The sequence below is a fragment of the Dermacentor albipictus genome, chromosome 3 (assembly GCF_038994185.2).
Source record: "Dermacentor albipictus isolate Rhodes 1998 colony chromosome 3, USDA_Dalb.pri_finalv2, whole genome shotgun sequence".
NCBI lineage: Eukaryota > Metazoa > Arthropoda > Arachnida > Ixodida > Ixodidae > Dermacentor > Dermacentor albipictus.
The window spans coordinates 118,595,715-118,614,089 of NC_091823.1; the positions used below are offsets into that span (position 1 = coordinate 118,595,715).

The following is an 18,375-nucleotide window of genomic DNA, read 5'->3' on the forward strand; positions in this document are numbered from 1 at the left end:
TCTGGCAGTACCAACGAAGATGCAACTTAGGACGCAGACTAACAAAAATTAGAACCAACCTTACGGTAAAAATTAAAGTGTCATGTTCAAAGTTTCTCATTTTTCTAAAAAGGTATGGGTTGACCTATATTGAAGTTATACAGTAGAACCTCATTCATATGTTAAGAAGGAAAGCCAGGAACATTTATTAACCAGGAAAACATACGATCCGAAGTCACTAAAAAAATTTTAACACACTCAACTATTGTTGACATCTTATATAATGAGAAGCATAGCGCGGATTGCTGTGGCACAAGACGCCGACGCGCAGCGAGCTGGTGATGCTCCGGTGGCCTGAGACATGTTTTCCTATTGTGTGGTGTTCTAAGAGAGCGACGAAATCAAAACAAAATCAAGCTGGCGGGCAACGCAGGATGCTGCCGAAGTGAAACCTGAGACCCATATCATGCCTCCTGCAGCAGGAAACGGCGGCGTTTGGATTGTTGCCTAAAAAAAAAAGCATCAAGCGTGCTACCAATGGCACTACACGCTGCAAAACAGATAAGTGAAGATGCTTATCGCAATAGGTATGGCGGCGATAGCTGTGAATGTGGCATGGCGGCGATAGCTGTGAATGTGGCACCCAGGTGGAGATTTGTTGGTATCAGAATAAGAAACCGCGCGCCGTCATTCCGACATGAGACACACGGCTATATACTCTTCCCGATCGCGCGCGCCTCGTGCCTTGTCTTGTTCACATAGAATCTGGTAGCCGGAAAACGAATACAATCACAGTCTGCAGCAGGGAACGGTGGCGAGTTTCAGTTATCGCCTATCACCTATTGCTTCCAACAGCCCCACATGCTGTGAAACATATAGGTGAAGATTCTTATCGCAATACGATTGGCAGTGATAGCTGTGAATGCCGCGTGTGATGACCCCGGAGAAGATTTGCTGATACTGAAATGAGAAACCGAGTGCACGCCGGCGTTTTCACGTGAGATGGGCGGGCGAGTATTGTGGTGAAGCTGCCGCAGCGGACGCCTATATACTGTCCTTGATCGCGAGTCTCTTGCACATTTTCTTGTTTACATGGGATCTAGAGGCCGGAAAATGTATCACATGATCGCAGTTTGGCGATGTACGAAATGTTGGTACCGAAAAATTATGTTTTCCGGGATCGTATGAACAGGTAAAAGATGAGCGTAACTCTATTGGGTAATTTTTTTGTGTTTACGATTGTGAATGTTGACACCGGGAAAACATATGTAACGGGAGCATATCAACAAGGTTTTACTGTATTTTTTATTTCTCAACAAGTTCCATGCATAGGGGTCGACCTATTTTCGTGTTCGACCTAGCTTCGTGTAAGTATGGTACATGGGACTAGCAGCCCTGCCAGCTAAGGCATTATCATCATCACCGTAACCACACTCAGCACCAAACCGCGACTTAAATTTGGTTGCCGACATCAACAAAGCACCCTTGCCGGCGGGTGTGGCAGACAGCGAGCCGTTGTGTGAAGTTCACCTTTAATGTTCGCCCTTCCGTTCACTTGCACTGAGCGGGCCGACAGCCAAGTATGTGTCCGTGGGCGATCAGCCTGCAACTGCTGCAAACGCCTAGCAAGTTTGGCTGTACACTTGCACGTGCACGTGGGCATAAAGCCAATGAATCTCTAAATTTAATTCGCCCAGCACAGCTTAAACCAACAGTGTCGTCGTGTCAAGGTCGTGTGCACAGTATGGCACTTCACAACAACTCGCAATGCTGATTGTGGTGCACGATAGCCAAGCGTGAAACACACCTGCGGCATGTGCCATCCCAAAATTACCAGCAAATTTTATTTCAATCGGAGTAAAGCACTAAGCAAAACTCTGTAGATTAATTTTCCACAGCTGGCATTCTAATAAACTAAGAAATCAGCTTTACCGCTGCAATTCATTTTATCAAAGCGTCTACGGGTAAAAAAAACGTGGTCAACGTCACCATGCAGATTGTCGCTAAGCAACAAGGGCATTCCTTGCAAACGCTAAAGCCAAAGCAAGTTTCACTTAAAGCAATTGACTACATGCTGCTGTACATTCTGTCAGCTTTTGATTAAGGCTAGAGAGTCAGCACTTGTGTTTACCATGCCTTCCTTTTTGTCTCGGGTTTTTCTTTTCTGTGGTGCCATCACCCAAAGAGCGAGGCAGGAAGACGAAAAGTGTTAGATGGGCTGTATAAATTAAAGCCCTATTAACTCGAAGCTGTAAAAACTGGAAAAAATGTGAAGATAAGCAGAGTTTCGAGATCAGCAAAATCATGAATACAGAAGACTGTTGGATGTGCATAAACCAGGTGGAGCTTTTCCATTATGCCGCCAGTAATTCCTGGACGCTCCAATCGCGTGTAATAAGCCGCGGCTGTCGGTGTTAGAGAATGGCATTGCTATAACAACTGCGAAGAGGGATCATGGGTGGCAAGCGATATGCGAACACCACCGAGGCATTGCGTTGGTGGCTCCAAAAGGGGCCTTTTAAAAATTGTGAGAAGGCTGTCGCAGCAGCCTGTCAGCTTGAGAAATCCAGAAGAAACACTGAGAGATCGCCACAAGCATCTTGGCCCGCGCTTCTCACTCGCGTGCACAAGAAAACCCTATGTCCGTCAGTCTTGCATGCTCTACACGAAGCTTGCCGACATCCTTCTCTAAGGCATCCCGGTGCTCCAAGTAGTGCAGTGGAAGGTTCCTCGCAAAAATGAAGCCCGAAGGAACTGAATCCTCTGCTGGTCCTCCTGTGAAGACAACGTTGAGGAAGCCTGCCCTACCGCGTCATTGCTGCCATCGTCGCCGTCGCTATCTGTTGCAAGCACGTTCGCAACAATCGCCTCATCGGTTAGAAGCAATTAAGTTTCCAAATCTATAGCTGTGGGCTTTCTTTTCACCGGCAATGTCATGCATTGCCGATGATCAGCAGGCGCATTAGCCATTTTCCACTTCGGCGGCGAGTCAAGCAAAGCTGAGAAACAGCGTGGCCAGGAACGATTTCGACGCGACCAACAAAGATGAACGTGAGCGAATAAGCTGTTTGCAGAACTGCGCTGAATATGGAGCCAGTGAGAAATCTGCGAGCAATACGGTTGGGGCGGTCCATTCGTGTTTCAGACGGCAGGGTGAATTAGAGCTATGAACGCAGCCCATTCGTGTTCGGAGGGGTGGAAGGGCGACGGGAGAGAGGCGTGTGGAGATCGCTGGAAAATGAGCACGCGGCGGCTGTTGAAGCAGTGGCCTATCTTGCAGCAACTCGAAATTCTCGTTTTCCTTTTTGTCTTTTCAAGGATTTCGCATTTCACTACGTTTTGGCTCGGACACCCAGCAGTCACACTTCATCGTTATAACCGATAATACGGCATCGGGGCATTGTAGTAAACGGGTTATTTCACCATGGTAAACATACAAAAGTTGACGGTGCAGCAGCTTCTCATTGTTGTAACCGATATATTGTTAAAACTGGTATCGTTACAAGTGGGGCCGACTGTATTCTCGGCCACTTTCAGGTGCATCGGCATCTACGGGCAACGGCGTTACTTGCACCGTGGCAGGACAGCGTGCTTGGCACTGAGTTAAGACGACTGATATTTGTGCAACATTTGAAGCCAATCATCCAAGCATAACCAGTTAACAGTTCCAGACATCCAAAATACTGATGCTGATACTTTATTCATAGTAATGAGCTCCAGACAATTTTGCTTAGAAAATGGAAACTGAACTAGGAAAGAGCGCCACTGTCACGGCCATGGCAGACATGGCATTTAAGCCTCACTGTGGCATGTTCATGAAGCCAGCATCCTTATCCAGCTGCGATCTCACTTAAATGCTCTGGGATCAAATGCTGGCATCTTTTGAGTGTGGACCGGTCAGGCCTGCTCAAAGGCGCCGTTTGTCTCATCAAAGTCCTGGTTAATATAATGCGACCATATTGAGGCGTCACTGATGGCATCCTAAATCAGAGGAGAAAAAAGTCATCGCTGCTGCGTGAGGCCACAGCAAAGTAGCAGCTAGTAGCTGAGCAAGTGCAAGTGAGTAGTGTTACAAAGAAAGAAAGTGGAGAGATGTGCCGGGAGCACGGCCCGATACGGCGTCTGGCTCAGCGCCAGCACAACCACTTGATGCCACCGAGTGAAAAGCTAGTGGAAGCAGAACTGCCCTGTTGCCTTTTAATGCGACAGCGTTAAGGAGCTCGTGTCGCAGAAAAGCCGGCGTCGTCGGCGTCGTTGGCCGTGAGCGATAAATCCCAGCAGGCACTTCATGAATAAAAAACAACTTGCAAGATGGGCTGGGTGGGAATCGAACCAGGGTCTCCGGAGTGTGAGACGGAGACGCCACCACTTAGCCACGACTTCGATGCTTCAAAGCGGTACAAAAGCGCCTCTAGTGAATGCGGTGTTGCCTTAGAAACGAGCTGTTTCTAAGGCTCAGGCGTGCGTCGCTTGCTCAGGCGCACATTTCGTTGCCGCGCCGAACGCGGCGTCGCTCGACGCTCACTGCGTCCGACACGGGGCGCGCAGTCGCTACGCCGTAGCCCATTGTCTTACACCCCTTGGCGGGTCGACAGGAACGCTGTGGCGTTACACTCTTGAAGGCGAAGCTTAAGAGTCCTCCAATTTTTGTCTGGTATTTTCGAAGTCAAGATTTCAAGATATATTCGGTGTCCGGCACAATAACTTTTCAATGGGTGAAAAAACAAGGGTTGACACCGCCACAGCCTGAAAAGAAATTTCAGCTTAACTGCAGTCACACACACAAAAAAAGCCAACACAAAGTCAGGCACAGAAAATGCCATTCTGTCAGCAATAGAAGGCAATGCAAAAGGTGCTGCATCACCTGATTTCAAAGTCAACGTTGCTCTCAAAGATGCGGTAACTGGGTGCTCCATAGTGTTCTACAGACACACTGCCCGTCTCCAGCAGCCGTTTGGCTGGTGCAATGAGTCGGGGCAGAACCATGGTGACTTTGAGAAAGGGTGTCTTGCCCTTGCTGTTGTAACCATAGATGCCTGGAAAAGTTTCAGTAGGCTAGATTCAGTAGGTTCAGTGGTATAGAATTATGGCCAACACAACACCAGTAACAAACCAGCACTCATTCTTGATCACTCAATGTCGAAGTGCTTCGATAAATGACATTTCATAATCACATAGCTTCCTTTCTTTTTGTGTACTCTCCTGAGAGCAGCATTTATTGGAGAAAAAATAAAACACCAACGTGGTGTAAAAGGCACTCAGTAAGCTCAGTTTAATGAGGACTACTTAATCTTCATTATTTATTCATAATTAATTCATTTTTTATATAGTTTCGAATGAAGCCAAATTGTCTTTTTTTATTATACAGTCAAACCTTGATACTGTAACAAACACAGGTACAGTTGAATATCGATCTCGATAATATGAACTAGAAAGGCCTCGAAAATTTGTTTGAATTAACAGAAGTTCGAATTAAAAGAAGGACTTGCTCTTAAAGCATTTGTGCACCCTAGCACGATGCACGAACGGTGTGAGTCGCGAAATATTGCAGTACGCAAGCACACAGCGAGCGAGGATTACAAAACTGCCCACGCCAGCCAACGCTCATTCCCAATAATGGCAGAAAACGAAAGTTCAAGGAACGGGCTAAGCTGGCCCCAGGCCGGCTGGGCTGGCAGTGCCGGCTTGGAGGTGGGCGCGCGTAGAGACAGTCAAAGGTGAGTGAATTACGAGAGAGTTGAGAAAGAGGGTGAGGGGAGCGTAGTTGCAAGGAAGGGAGGGAAGGACGTGGATTTGCTTTCCCACCAGCTTGCTGGATGGCGCTAATTATCGAGGCCAGGACTGGGCCACCGCTGTAGCTTTTCTCTGCATGTTCGCATGTTTTTTCCTTCATATGCTGAGAGATCGGCGCTGTGTTTACGTTGTTCGTCCTGCGTTCTTAACGCGAGTCATGTCTTCTAAAGATGAAGTCATTGCCACTGATCACAATCACGTTGGTGTGCTCCCTTCTGTTGCACCATCGCTGCATTCAAAATACAAGGAGAATGAGGTACTGGGTGTCGTCTTCATGTCCTTGTATTCAGGGTCTGTCCTGTTGTACAGAATCAGATATGGCACACTGTTTCCAAGAATCTTTTTATCGGGACGTCTCGGTTTAGACCCACCATTGTAGAAAAAAAAAAAAAACACGAAATGGACCAAACTAACCAAAACAAGCACGAGCGGGAGCTGACGCTTGCAGACAATAGTGCAAAACAAGCGGTCTAGTTGAATCAGACGCAAGTACGAATAGAGCGGTCGGATGGGTCTCCATGATCCCAGTTTCCTGCACGTATGTCACTGTAGGACCCATTCTTATTGGTCTCCTCCGCTCGTGGCTCACTTGCCGCCACGGCAAGCCATGAAAAATCAACCCAGGGCCGATCCCTCCTGCAGTGCCCGTTTCACCTCTAGTGGGGCTGGGGCATTACGACGCGACGCAGAAGCGGCGACCTTGCCATTTGAGAGAGGGTACAATTTTCGCCACAGTCCTTCCTTTTTTTTCATGCGTGGCGTTGAGGGGTCTCTCCTAAACCTTTCCTCTATGGCTGGGTCAGAGCAACGCTGGATGGAGGCACTGCCACGTGATTTGGCGTGCTGCTGAGAGCATTGTCAGAGCACAGTATGTTAGAATTACCCATCGCAAATGCTTGCCCGTTTGAATTATCGGGTGTTTTCGCTAATTGGAATACACAACATTGAGCGACCACGGTGTTAGTTTGAATAAATCGGATGTTCAAATTAAGCGTGTTCGAATTAACGAGATTCAACTCTATAAAGAGTAATTGGATATAACAAAACAAAGCGGAAATTTTGTTGGTCATGTGTTGTTTTTTTGAGTATTATTCTGCCTAGTGAAGTTGAAAATACAGGATCTGACACAGTACTGGATATAGCGAGGCAAATTTTAATTTAATGTAGCCCAAAATATGTATTCTGGTAGCAAAACTGTCAAGCGTGACCACCAACCAACTTTCATGACACCATATTTTTCAGACCTGTGCGATTATTCAGACTTCCCAACAGCACACCACTACCTCTAGAACCAACGTAAAAATGGCAAGAAAAATTTTTGGGCACCACAGTATATGCTGCTTAAGATGTTCAGACATGACTCACATGTACGATGCTGCAAATGGCAGCCGTATTAGCAACAGTGCAAGCTGCATGTCAGTAAATCACTGTTGTTCCTGTGCCAAGAATTGGCACAGCAAGCCGTCGATGGGCCATAAATATCTGGAGGGGACCCTTTGCTAGGCTGTCAGAGACGTCGGCTTTTCATTTCTCTCACACAGACTTGTTTGAAAATTTGTTTTTGTTTTTTCCTGCCAATATCTGCATGTATGCTTATAACGGATAATAGATATGGCACAGGTATTTTCTTTTTCATTAAAACTTCATCACAATGAAGTTTGACTGTACTACTTCCCCATAGCACTTTCTGTTATAAGATTATGTGTTGTTTTATGTTTGTGTTCACCAGCTCACTTGTATGAAATTTATAAAACACCTGTTGGATCAAGACAAAAGCACTGAGCTGCTAGAGAGTGACAAGAATCAAAAGTAAGGAACTCGAGGGATGACCATCACCACAGCGCAATATGCAGACAACCAGGCATGTCACATGGAGGTTGTGGCTTTGGCTCGTACCAGGTTGTGGGTTTGGCTCCTACCAACAAGAGTTAGTCTTTTCTAACAATTTTATTTCCTTTTATCCTCACTACGAATGTGAAGTTCATTGCACATTCAACCCTCACCCATAATTATTTCTACAGTTCAGATTAAAAAAGACAGTTCATTTCTTCTTTCTTTTTTTCTTCCTTGTCTGTTGGCTTCATAGGTTGCTAATGGTCACTTGTACCAATAAAGATTAAAGAAATCAAACAACCTTTTTCAATAGAAAGTGAACCTCATGTCTGCACTGATAATTTTCAGCACGAGATTAATTAGCAGAAGGGTAAACACAAGCTGGCAATAACTTAGCCTACTGCTATCGCTGCATACAAGTTGAAGCAGGCTGCACCAGTAGTGTGTTATGGTGAGGCGTCAAGCGACGCATCGAAATGACGAAGCGGTGTAAAAGATATGCAAGCATGTACACCGTCCCCAACAAGGACGACGCCTCGCTGCACGTGCACTTGTGGGGTGGCTAAGGAATAAATCAAGAAAATAAGAAATAATCAAGGAGAGCCATACAAGGGTATCAGCGAATGAGAAGAGAAGCAGGGAAGATGCATTGGCTTGATCGGGCATCAACATTCGAGAGGCCCCCCCGCAGCCTGAAAGACCCTGTCGAGCGACGACGCCCAAGAGGGCCTCGAAGCAACATGCCTCAGATACACAGGATTCTGCGAGAGCCTGCCTGCCGTCTCTCCTCAAGCAATCCATCGAGCGAGGCCGCCATGTCAGCTTTGTTGTACGCAAAACCGTGTCCACATACAAATGCTGTGTGGGGTGCTTCGCTATTGTCCTTTTATGCCCAATGACATGTTCGTGTAGCTTGCTATTTTTATGCATGAACATATGCTTGCGTGCTACGCCTGTCGCCATTTCTTTCTTGCTGCCCTTGGAGGCGTCTCTGACTCTCACAATTAAGCCTGCTCCTCGTACCAAATCTTAACGTCAGTGGCGCAAGGTTTACCGTTGCCTGAATCTAGTCAATGCAAGCTGCTAAGACCAAGTCAGCAGTTTGAGAAAAAGGCATCAGGTGCACAAGGACAGAGAGATGTACAACAAGAAAGTGGCACGCACTCTGCTTTAACACCATGTCGATGCCAACAACTGTGTCTGACAGGCTGTTCTTGTTGGAGCGCATGTCCTTCAGCACAGCCTTGTTCAATGCTTCCTGTGTCCAGAAGGGAGGAAAATGAAACACATAAGGACTGTAACATGGAACATGAAACTCTGACCACCAAATTACAGACACACACACGCATACATACATGCATGAACACACAAGAAGCACTGCTGAGTGTTTTACGAGGTTTTACCGTACTATATGTCTCAGAGTTGTTTTCTTAATTCACATTTCACGGGACCGAAAAAAAAAATTATAAATGGCAGAAATAATCAAATGTTGAATTATCGAGGGTATCAAGAAAACAACAATATTAAATGCTTGCTGTGCCAATCCGCCTTTATTTAGTGAATAAACTTGCATCCCTTGCTTCTTTTTCACGCAATATCAGGGCAAAAGTGGCAATTCTCATCATCGTGTGACTAATTAGTACTTGCAGCGGCGAGGGCCTCGCGACTTCCTTTTCAGCAAGACCTGTTTGGCCATGGCACAAGGCCTGTGTCTCCATCCAAATATACGTGCTTTTTACTACCGCACGCACATCTCAGTTACTTTTTTTGCCAGTGAGCTGGTCGGCAACAGATGCCAGCATGTGGGGCGTGGTAGAATCAGTGATCATCCTCGACAGCTTGTGCATGCATTGCACTGAGTCGAAGCAAAACTACTGCTCACTGCAGCCACTGCGGACAAAACCGTGGTCGCTATTGACATGATCAGAGGATGGCGACTGCGCAGTTCTGAAGGCATACTTATTTATTTATTTATTTCAACATACTGTCAACCCTTTGACAGGGTTATTACAGGAGTTGGGGTGCAGAAAGAAGCAGTAATAACAGTAACTGCCAAAGGCAAATATGCTAAACAAGTACAAATATGTGGCCAACACAGTGTCATGTCAGGCAGTAAAAACGCACAAATAGACACAGAGAGTTTGGCTTTTGTTTTGTTCCCGTATAGTTTCCGCTGATTACAATGGCAACGCATACTCCGCTGATTTCTTTAAATTTGCTGCTTGAACCTCTTTGCTCTTTTGCGGCACACATTTGCGGTGCTCTGAGAGTTGTCCAATTCAATCGGTGAGCAGTCACATACGTCTGAACTAATGAGTTTGATGCCATTAACCAATGCATGCGCCTGCCGGGACTGAAGTTCAATTCAAAATTATCCAATTTTCCTAATTAACGAGAGTTGAATGAACGAAGTTTTACTGTACAGTAAACCCTAATTATAATGAAATCGCCTCATTCAATGTATTTTACATTTGTGCAGTACCGTGAATCTCCTATAGCTCCCTCACTTTTAACGCAATACTGCTTTTAACTAAGTCAGTTTCTTATCCCAATGACTTTGTTACAACAAGAGTTTACTGTATATCTCAATATGACACTTCAGCTAGCCGAGGGATCGAGCAGGAGGAGGAGAGGAAAATTGAAAATGCAGTCAGCGTGAGAGCTCATCAAAGGGCGTGGAATGCAACAGTCATAGCAAGATTGGTTTATTTAATGGCCTGAGCTTGGACTGGAGAAGTGCACTGTGAAACATACTTCAACTTTCATATAGTTTATGTGGTTTTGCATCCCTAGCCTACATTGTCAGCTGCAAGGGGTGCATCAGTGGAAGGCTCCAGGTTATTTTGACCACTTAGACTCCCGTTGCCACGCACCCAATATGCGTCCTTGTGTTGATGTACGTGCGCATGTCCTTTGCATGGCCATGTTTTTCACACTGTTCCTGCTTCAATGTAGATCGCTGGTCAGCTGTTTCTGTTTCAAAAGAGGCTGCGATCTGATTGCTGGTATAAACACTGTTGCCTTCTGCTGCCTTTGTGTTTTATGGGGTAGTGGGACTAGACAAGCTGCCGTGATGCCGCTTTCATTCCCCTATCCCTTGCCACTTATGTACAGGCGCCGACAAAAGTGGTATACTCCACGCAGTCCACACAGCGTGAGCCGGAACAGCGGCACACTGCATCACAACGCCATCTACAGGCGGCATCTGGGTTCGAGACAGCCAATGGGTGCCCTTTATTATCGGCAGACATGATCCCAGATGCTGCCTGTAGATGGCGTTGCGATGCAGTTTGCCATTGCTCCGGCTCCCGCAGCATGGACTGCGTGGAGTGTACCACTTTTGTCGGCGCCTGTACATTGTGGCATGTACCAATGTAGTGAAAAATAAATCAACTAAAATCAAATCAACACTAGCTACAGCCAGCATGGTCATGTACACTGCACGATATCGACCAGGTCAGGCTTCAGAAGTGTCTTTTGCATTTCACTACTTTCGCTCTTGTTTCTGCAACCAATATTTTAGATTACATAATTACGGGCTCTCAAAACAAGATGCACAGAACACTTGAAATCATGAATAAAAAAAAAAAGAACATTGTAATCAAGACCCACACAACTTTGAAAAAAGACCATCTGAGTAATACAAAATGACCAGCAACTTTCACCTAGACCAAGAAGCAGTGACAGAAATGCCTTGGTCCTCTGCGTCATTACCTACCAATGACCAAACAAATACACAGGGCATGCGGGTGGAGCATTTCAAGAAACAACCCAAGAAAAGTGCCATTGACAATGCCCTTCCTCAATCAAGACACACAAATTCCGACACCCATGACATTTATTTTATTATTTTTTTCTTGTAAAGCCTCCGGTAGTTCCTCTCTTTCAAAGGTATGTTATCATGGATTAAGTCAGGAACAGCAAATCACTGTTGGCTACTAAGCCACTTATTTTTGCTGTTGAATGTTGAAAATCAGACATCCACCCGTTTGTAGCAATTGCTATGAAGGGGGAACCCGTATGGGTTTCTTTCGAGGAACCTGTATGGGTTTCTTTTGTAGCAATTGCTACGAACGGGTGGATATCTGATTTTCCATTTTCATTACTTCTCTCCACCTTGCGGGTTTCCGCAGAACTACTACGTCAAACACTTGCCTTTGCTTTGTGTTGTTGACAAATTCGACTTCGCCTTGCCATCTGCTAGCCGCCTGGTTAGCTCAGATGGTAGAGCGGCTGCCCCGGAAAGGCGGTGGTCCCGGGTTCGAGTCCCAGACCAGGACGAATTTTTCTTCAACTATGAGGCTTTTTCTTTCAAGGAACCCGTATGGGTTTCCTTTGTAGCAATTGCTACAAACGGGTGGATGTCTGATTTTCCCTTTTTTCATTACTTCTCTCCACCTTGCGGGTTTCCGCAGAACTACTACGTCATGTATAAACTGTCATTGACAATAGAATCTTTCACAATGCGAACCTGTCACTGAAAATCGTATCCATCCTGAATGAGGCTTTTTTTAACCTGTGCCTGTTTTAGTTACGGTTTACCTTCAAGACTTATGAGTGCTGCCAAGTGCCTGTAAAGAAAGACGCACCCTGAAGGCCCAGCAGTGCTCCTTGCGGAAGTTTGGTGGTGCCTCGATGTAGAAGTAAGGCAGGAAGCCGTGCACATGACAAAGCACGCTGTGTCCATCGTCGGTAACACCAAACATGCGCACAATGGGGATGGGGCCCCGGCTCATTCCGGGCATGCCTGGCAGCGGCTCGCCCAGGTAGTGGTCCAGGTCCAGCTGCTGGAACTCGAGGCTGCGCACCGTGGGGTCCCATGGTGCTGCCAGCGGAGGCCGTCCCCACCGTGCACTCGTGCAAACATCAGCAGGTCCAGCTGCATTCAAAGATTGTGAAGTTTAATGCCTCAAACCTGCACACTGCCTAGAAGAGTGGTCTGAATTAATTTTGACCCCCTGGGGTTCATTAAAGGGGCACCATAGAGCAACAACAAATTATTTCAGACTAACGAAATTGAAAGCTTCGTTCTGGTTAACTTCGTAGTAAGAGGTAATTTACTAATATGAATAAGTGGAGGCCAAGCTTCAAGTTCGCATCGAAACACCAGTGCTGGCCTGTCAGTGTGACGTCAGGATTTTAAATGATTCTCTCGTATTTGGGCCATTATGGCACAGTGCTCTGACACAGCAAATGTCCTCAAAACTTGCCAAGTTCAGTCTCCATATCCTTCAGAATACAATGTAGCCCATGCTTACTGATAAAAGAATAACTAGGTGGGCCTGAGCAGATGACCGTGAAATCCCTGATATCACTGTTCCCTGCTACAGTGACTTCCGAGGCAGTGACGCAACCCATCTTTCATTTTTTGTGTCATATCTAGCTTATCAAGCATCATGTTATGATAGCAGCGGCATTTTTGGCATTCGAGAAGGGCCATTTGCTAATACAGCTCAACTCCCTTTACTGTTTAGCGTCCCTCTAACATGCACCTATGGCACAGTAAATCGGTGTTTTTGTGTTCCACCACCATTGTTTTGCAGCTGCCGTGGCCAGGCATTGAACCTGCAATGCCGTGCTCAACGCTATATCTACTGACTTGCCGTGGCCAGTTCTGCTACATTGCACCCAAAAAAATGGCCTTCGATACAGCTGGAAAATGTGCCTTGGAGGTTTTCACAATCCATCTAACCATGGTGCAGAGATGTCTGTGTTATGGCTATATCCTTAGCATGCTTCTCATTTAGCTGATCAACATCGCACATGGAATGTTCGGATTCTTGTGCTCGTCAAACCACCAATTTTATATTTTTGCTTTGTTTTCAATAAGTTGAATTCAATTTAAAGCGCAGCATAGCAGTGAGGAAACAAATGCAACAAACTGCAGTGTGTCTTAGTTTTTATCAGAAAAATGATGCATCATGGATCCTTCCCGGCAAGCATTTTCCGAAAATGCTGTAGATTTAACAAAAACCTAGATGTTGCCATTCCCACTGTTTTAAGACAGTTCAGTGTACCCAATATTTCCAGCACAATGAAAGGTGCAACTAAATGTTTAGCGCTGCGACAAATCATGCTGCAGTGACATCATCAGTGCTGCTTTTTGGTTTTCATTGATATGTTTGTGGATCGTTACAAAACGTTCACCTTCGAACATTAACATGCTGTAGTTATAGCCACCATCACCCACGCTTTGGCACATTGATTCAAGTGCGCGCCAATTCACTTATTCTTGATACGTTGGCGACAGAGTGGGCATAACCTTGCGTGTGAGCTGGGATTGATGTGAACATGCGAGACACTATATGCCAAGAAGCAGCGCTACTCCCTCTGTCACCGTATAACGAGCGGTACTCACTCATGCAGACGTTCCGGGGTTGAAGTCCTTTCCTTGATACAACACTGACGGCTGAGTGAAGTTTTTTTATTCCTCAAGAGAAGCCATGCATTGTGAATAGTCGGTAGCACAGGCAGTTCTTATGGCAGTTCTTATTCAGCAGCGGTCCGTGAACTTGGCCACACAGATTTAATCCTTTCCTCAATATGTCATTCACAGTTTTTACAGCCAACTACTGCACACACCTTCACTCCACCATTCCACATATTGCAGCATGGATGGAGCACAGTGCGTTAGCTAAAACCCAGTTGCATTTCCGACAGCTGATCGCACAGAAGCAGGGCAGAAGAGGTAATGGTTTCATATTCGTGCATTTGCTGAGACAACATGAGGCACGCCGCCTAAAACACCATCTCATTTCTCGCAAGCACAGAAGGGTAGTTGCTGATTACAAAGTGGATAGCACACAATGGAGGATGATTAAGTACCCAATAACATGATAGTCACATCAAGAATTGATTCATGGCTACAGTGTGCTGACAACAGATATGGTGATAATGACAAGTAGGAGGAAGTTGATCAACAGATGTGGCAAGTGGAGAGTGAAAGAGGAAATGAGGATGGTGATTACATGGAATAGAAACACGCACATTGACAAAGTGGCTATTAAGAAACATTATTTGCTTATACCTACAATCTCTCAGGATTGGACAACATTCGTTTTACCTGTAAATCATGCTTGACCAATCCCACGTGCAGGATTTGATTCGCTTTAAAGTGAAACTAAAACCTCCACTATGGTGACCCAGTGACCGCCAGATTGGATTGTTTTAATGGCAATAAAAAACAGCATGTGCTCCCTTTTGTGTGGGTTGGCGCTGAACGACGGCTACTGTGCTTTTCTTCTAACGAAGGATGAAGATTCATCTGACAGACCCTGCAGGAGGGCTCATTTGCAACTCATAAAAAACAACTGAGAATTGAAGAGCATTAAACACACTCACCAACAGACTCCTGGGACTCTACATCATCCATTGCCTGCTCCTCACTGAGCTGCTGCTCCATGAGGGCCAGCTCTGCTTCAAAGTCCATCGGCTCATCGTCATCATCATTTTGCCGGCGTGACTTCTTCATGCCACCCTGCTGCGACGAGCTCAGTCGCCCAGACTGCTTCCGTTTGTAGTCCATCGCAGGCTAAACAAAACAAGGGCTGCGGCACAGGTGGCCCTGCACAAGGTGAAGCCACACAGCAACTGTCAACAGCGGAGCAACAGCACCGGTTAATCATCACTGTTGGTCGTCAGCCTACTCTATGTTCTCTGCAGGATGAAAGCCTCTCCCCGAGATGCCCAATTACCCCTGTCTTGCGTAAGCCTACTATGTCTGATGCCTGAAAATCTCCTAATCTCACTGCACCATGTAATTTGCTGCTGTCCTTGCCTGCCTTTCCCTTCACATAGCACCCATTCTGTTAGTTTAAAGGGATGGTGATATGTGACGTTTAATGGCGGAAGGGTCAGGTCTGGCCAAAGAGCGCCATGCAAGTGACAAAGAGTTTTTAACGAAACAATGAAGTGGAAAGCATTGATGGAACCCGGCTGTAAATTTTAATACTTCTTGAGTGTGCCCCGGTTTCTGAGGGCGATCAGGGAGTTTTGGAAAGGAACTATCGATAGGAAATGTCCAGTTTTCGACACTAACATCAGTCGCCCACCATGGAGCCCTACAAGGGGATGCCGCGAGACTTATAAAAAAACAAGTCCTCTGGACCCCAACTAGTGTTACATGCTATATGTTTTTTATTTTTCAACCTCTCCGCCGCCTCATGAGGACCTCAAGATACTTAAATAAATTAACATTGTTTCTCTTTTGGTATTCCTTTAATACTTGTTTAGCTTAAGCTGCATGAATCATCACCCCCCCCCCTCACCCAAATTTTGTTAAATAATAGCCACAGGTATTTTATGGGCAGTGCGGATCAAAAGTGCATTTTTCTATTGACTGTTTGTGAGATGAAAGTCACTATACTCAGCATAATATTGGCAATCACACACCCCCAAAAGCAAACTCATACAATGCACAAATGTTCCTTTTGGAAACAGCGCCACAGGAAAACACAAACACGAAATGGCAAGATAACACAAGCACCGATTCAACTCAAGGTTTCTTCAAGGCAAACAAATCTATACACAACAACATGTGGTTAAACAAAGTGATAAGTTAGCCGTCCGAAAGCAAAAGTTTCTTCTTGTGCAACACAACTGAAGGAAAGCCGGTACATGTATCTTTTTTTTACGGTGTGAATGAGCCAAATATCGATAATATCCAGGGTATGTTCAATTTGCCTGCACCACCTGAACCAGTTCACGAGGTGCTGCACCCTGCCACTCGTTTCAGCGGTGCAGCAGTGGCACCGGCTGAACCACAATGTTCGTTTCAAAAGGTGCAAGGCTGGTCCATGATTTTGCTGCACCCGCTCGACTGTCGGTGCCGACTTGTTGCAGGCGGACAGGTAGGAAGCAGCGGTACAGCAGGTGACGCAGCACACGGGCGCGGGCACAGTTAAAACCCTGCTTAAGCACGTCTCATGTGTATATGCAAATGTGGTGTGTATTTATGCCCCAGAACGCCCCAGAATTTACGCTTGATCATACCTGCAGTTCAGGAGTTCTTTGTGCACATTAGTGTAACATAACATAACGCCTGCACCGTGTCTGCACCTTTGCATTCGTTCCGAGTGTCTCACTGGGCGTGCACCTCAGGACTCGAGCTGCACAATTTTTGAACTCCTCGTGAACTGCCATGAACTGGGTCACAGTGGTGCAGGCAAATCGAACAGACCCCCAGAGTCGTTTGACTATGACGCCTGCCCACAACACTTGATAACGATTGCTGTTGCAAATAAACCTGAGTTGAAAGTTGGCGCTCATGTTATCGTGTCATTTCATTTCTTCTGTGGCACTGTTTCCAACATGAGCCCATACCAACACGCTAAACTGTCAATTTCTCTTAACGCACAAATGATTTCGATCCAAGCTATCGATTATTGAAGGGTTGACTTAGACCACCTGGGGTAAATTAATATACACCCAAAGCTCGGCGCGCGTGTTACTGTAATCTACTCCCTTCGGAATACGGCATGAAAACGAGCCCGTAACACTGGGCTCACCAGCAGTTAAAGGTGCAGAAAGTTTCGTAACGAAGGTGCTTAAACTAGCGCGACGGTGCATACGGCAACGTCGACTTTTTGTTCAATGTTCTATTGCTTACCTAAGTAGCCAATTGATTCACCCTCGTCCCGCCACTTGCTAACCCACTGGTTAGCTTAGTAGAGCGATCGACTGGTGTAATGATTGATCCCCGAAAATGGGTGCAGCGAAGATCCTTCGTAGCTTCGGCTACATTAAGTTTAATGCTAATTTTTCCTCTAGAGAATAAATGCTGTGCCTCAGAGTCCTTTCCAGAGGCGACTCCGACATCTAAACCCGCTCGTCAGATTTCACAAGCTATGTGACAGCTGCATAGAACTCGCACAAAGCATGCGGCTGTCAAGCTGGATCAGTCCATCGACAGGCGACGATGACGGCCGCAAGCGACAGTGGACTACTGCTGCTGGCGCGTGAAAGAGTCGCATTTAGGTGTAGATGCGAATTCAGACACCACGGCCCCTCGTCTTCTTGCTTTATATTACCAGTGCCCTATGTTTTAACGTGTTTGTTGAAATATCAACAGTCCCTCCCGAGTCACGCTCAACAACATTGCACGTCAGCGGTTCGTACAGTGTTTGCAACTTGGCAAGGTTCTGACTATTCCAAGAAGTTTGGGTGCGCAGGACACGCGCACACTGCTGGATGGCAGTGTTCAGCCAGTTTGGGCGTTATGTTGAGCTTTGGTCAGAGTTAGTGCTGCCAAAAACCTAGGTAGTAGGCTAAAATAACTCAAAAATATAACTACCACCTCACGTTGCCACTTTCGCAACTCATGCGAGTACCGCGCACCTTCCGTCATTTGAAAGCGAAAATCGTACCTTGCAAGGGCAGCAGCAGTGAAAAACGCCGCAGGAAAATTTCAGCGGCGCCTTCGTCACGAAGATTAACGCGACTTCAGACTACGGGATTAACCAGTACAAGACGTAGAGCAATATTTGTCACCGTTTCTGTTAGTTAGCGGCAGCGCAATGCAAACACGCGCACAGCCAGATCGTAATATTTCGCTCAATATTTTGCGCGCGAAATAGAGCAATGTTGCTTTCTGTTTTGTTAGTTCACGCTAAGGTAGGCCATTTTTTTGCCTTTCATATGTGCTTTCAAGCGTGCTTTCAAGAACCCAACAGAGCGTGAAATATGTGTTTGAGTATAGAACAAGACAAATAATATAAGACGAAATATTTCCTGCTGTTGTCTACACTCTCTAAACAAAATTGCACAAGTTTT

At 46.0% G+C, this 18,375-nt stretch overlaps 1 protein-coding gene across 2 annotated transcripts in view; it reads right to left on the reverse strand.

The window, feature by feature from the left end:
- PolD1 (DNA polymerase delta) overlaps nucleotides 1-18,235 on the reverse strand; it is a 69,776-nt gene extending 51,541 nt beyond the window's left edge. Inside the window, exons 1-5 of one of the 2 annotated variants that reach the window (XM_065448701.2) lie at nucleotides 17,970-18,235; nucleotides 14,947-15,169; nucleotides 12,195-12,484; nucleotides 8,770-8,863; nucleotides 4,844-5,015 (exon numbers count right to left, since the gene is read on the reverse strand). In XM_065448701.2, the coding sequence (XP_065304773.2) occupies nucleotides 4,844-5,015; nucleotides 8,770-8,863; nucleotides 12,195-12,484; nucleotides 14,947-15,130 (740 nt within the window). In that variant the 5' untranslated portion in view covers nucleotides 15,131-15,169; nucleotides 17,970-18,235. Of the gene's footprint in view, nucleotides 1-4,843; nucleotides 5,016-8,769; nucleotides 8,864-12,194; nucleotides 12,485-14,946; nucleotides 15,170-17,212; nucleotides 17,673-17,969 lie in introns of those variants that run through there. The other variant, XM_065448702.2, reaches the window with a different exon arrangement.
- Nucleotides 18,236-18,375: the final 140 nt, after the last annotated feature.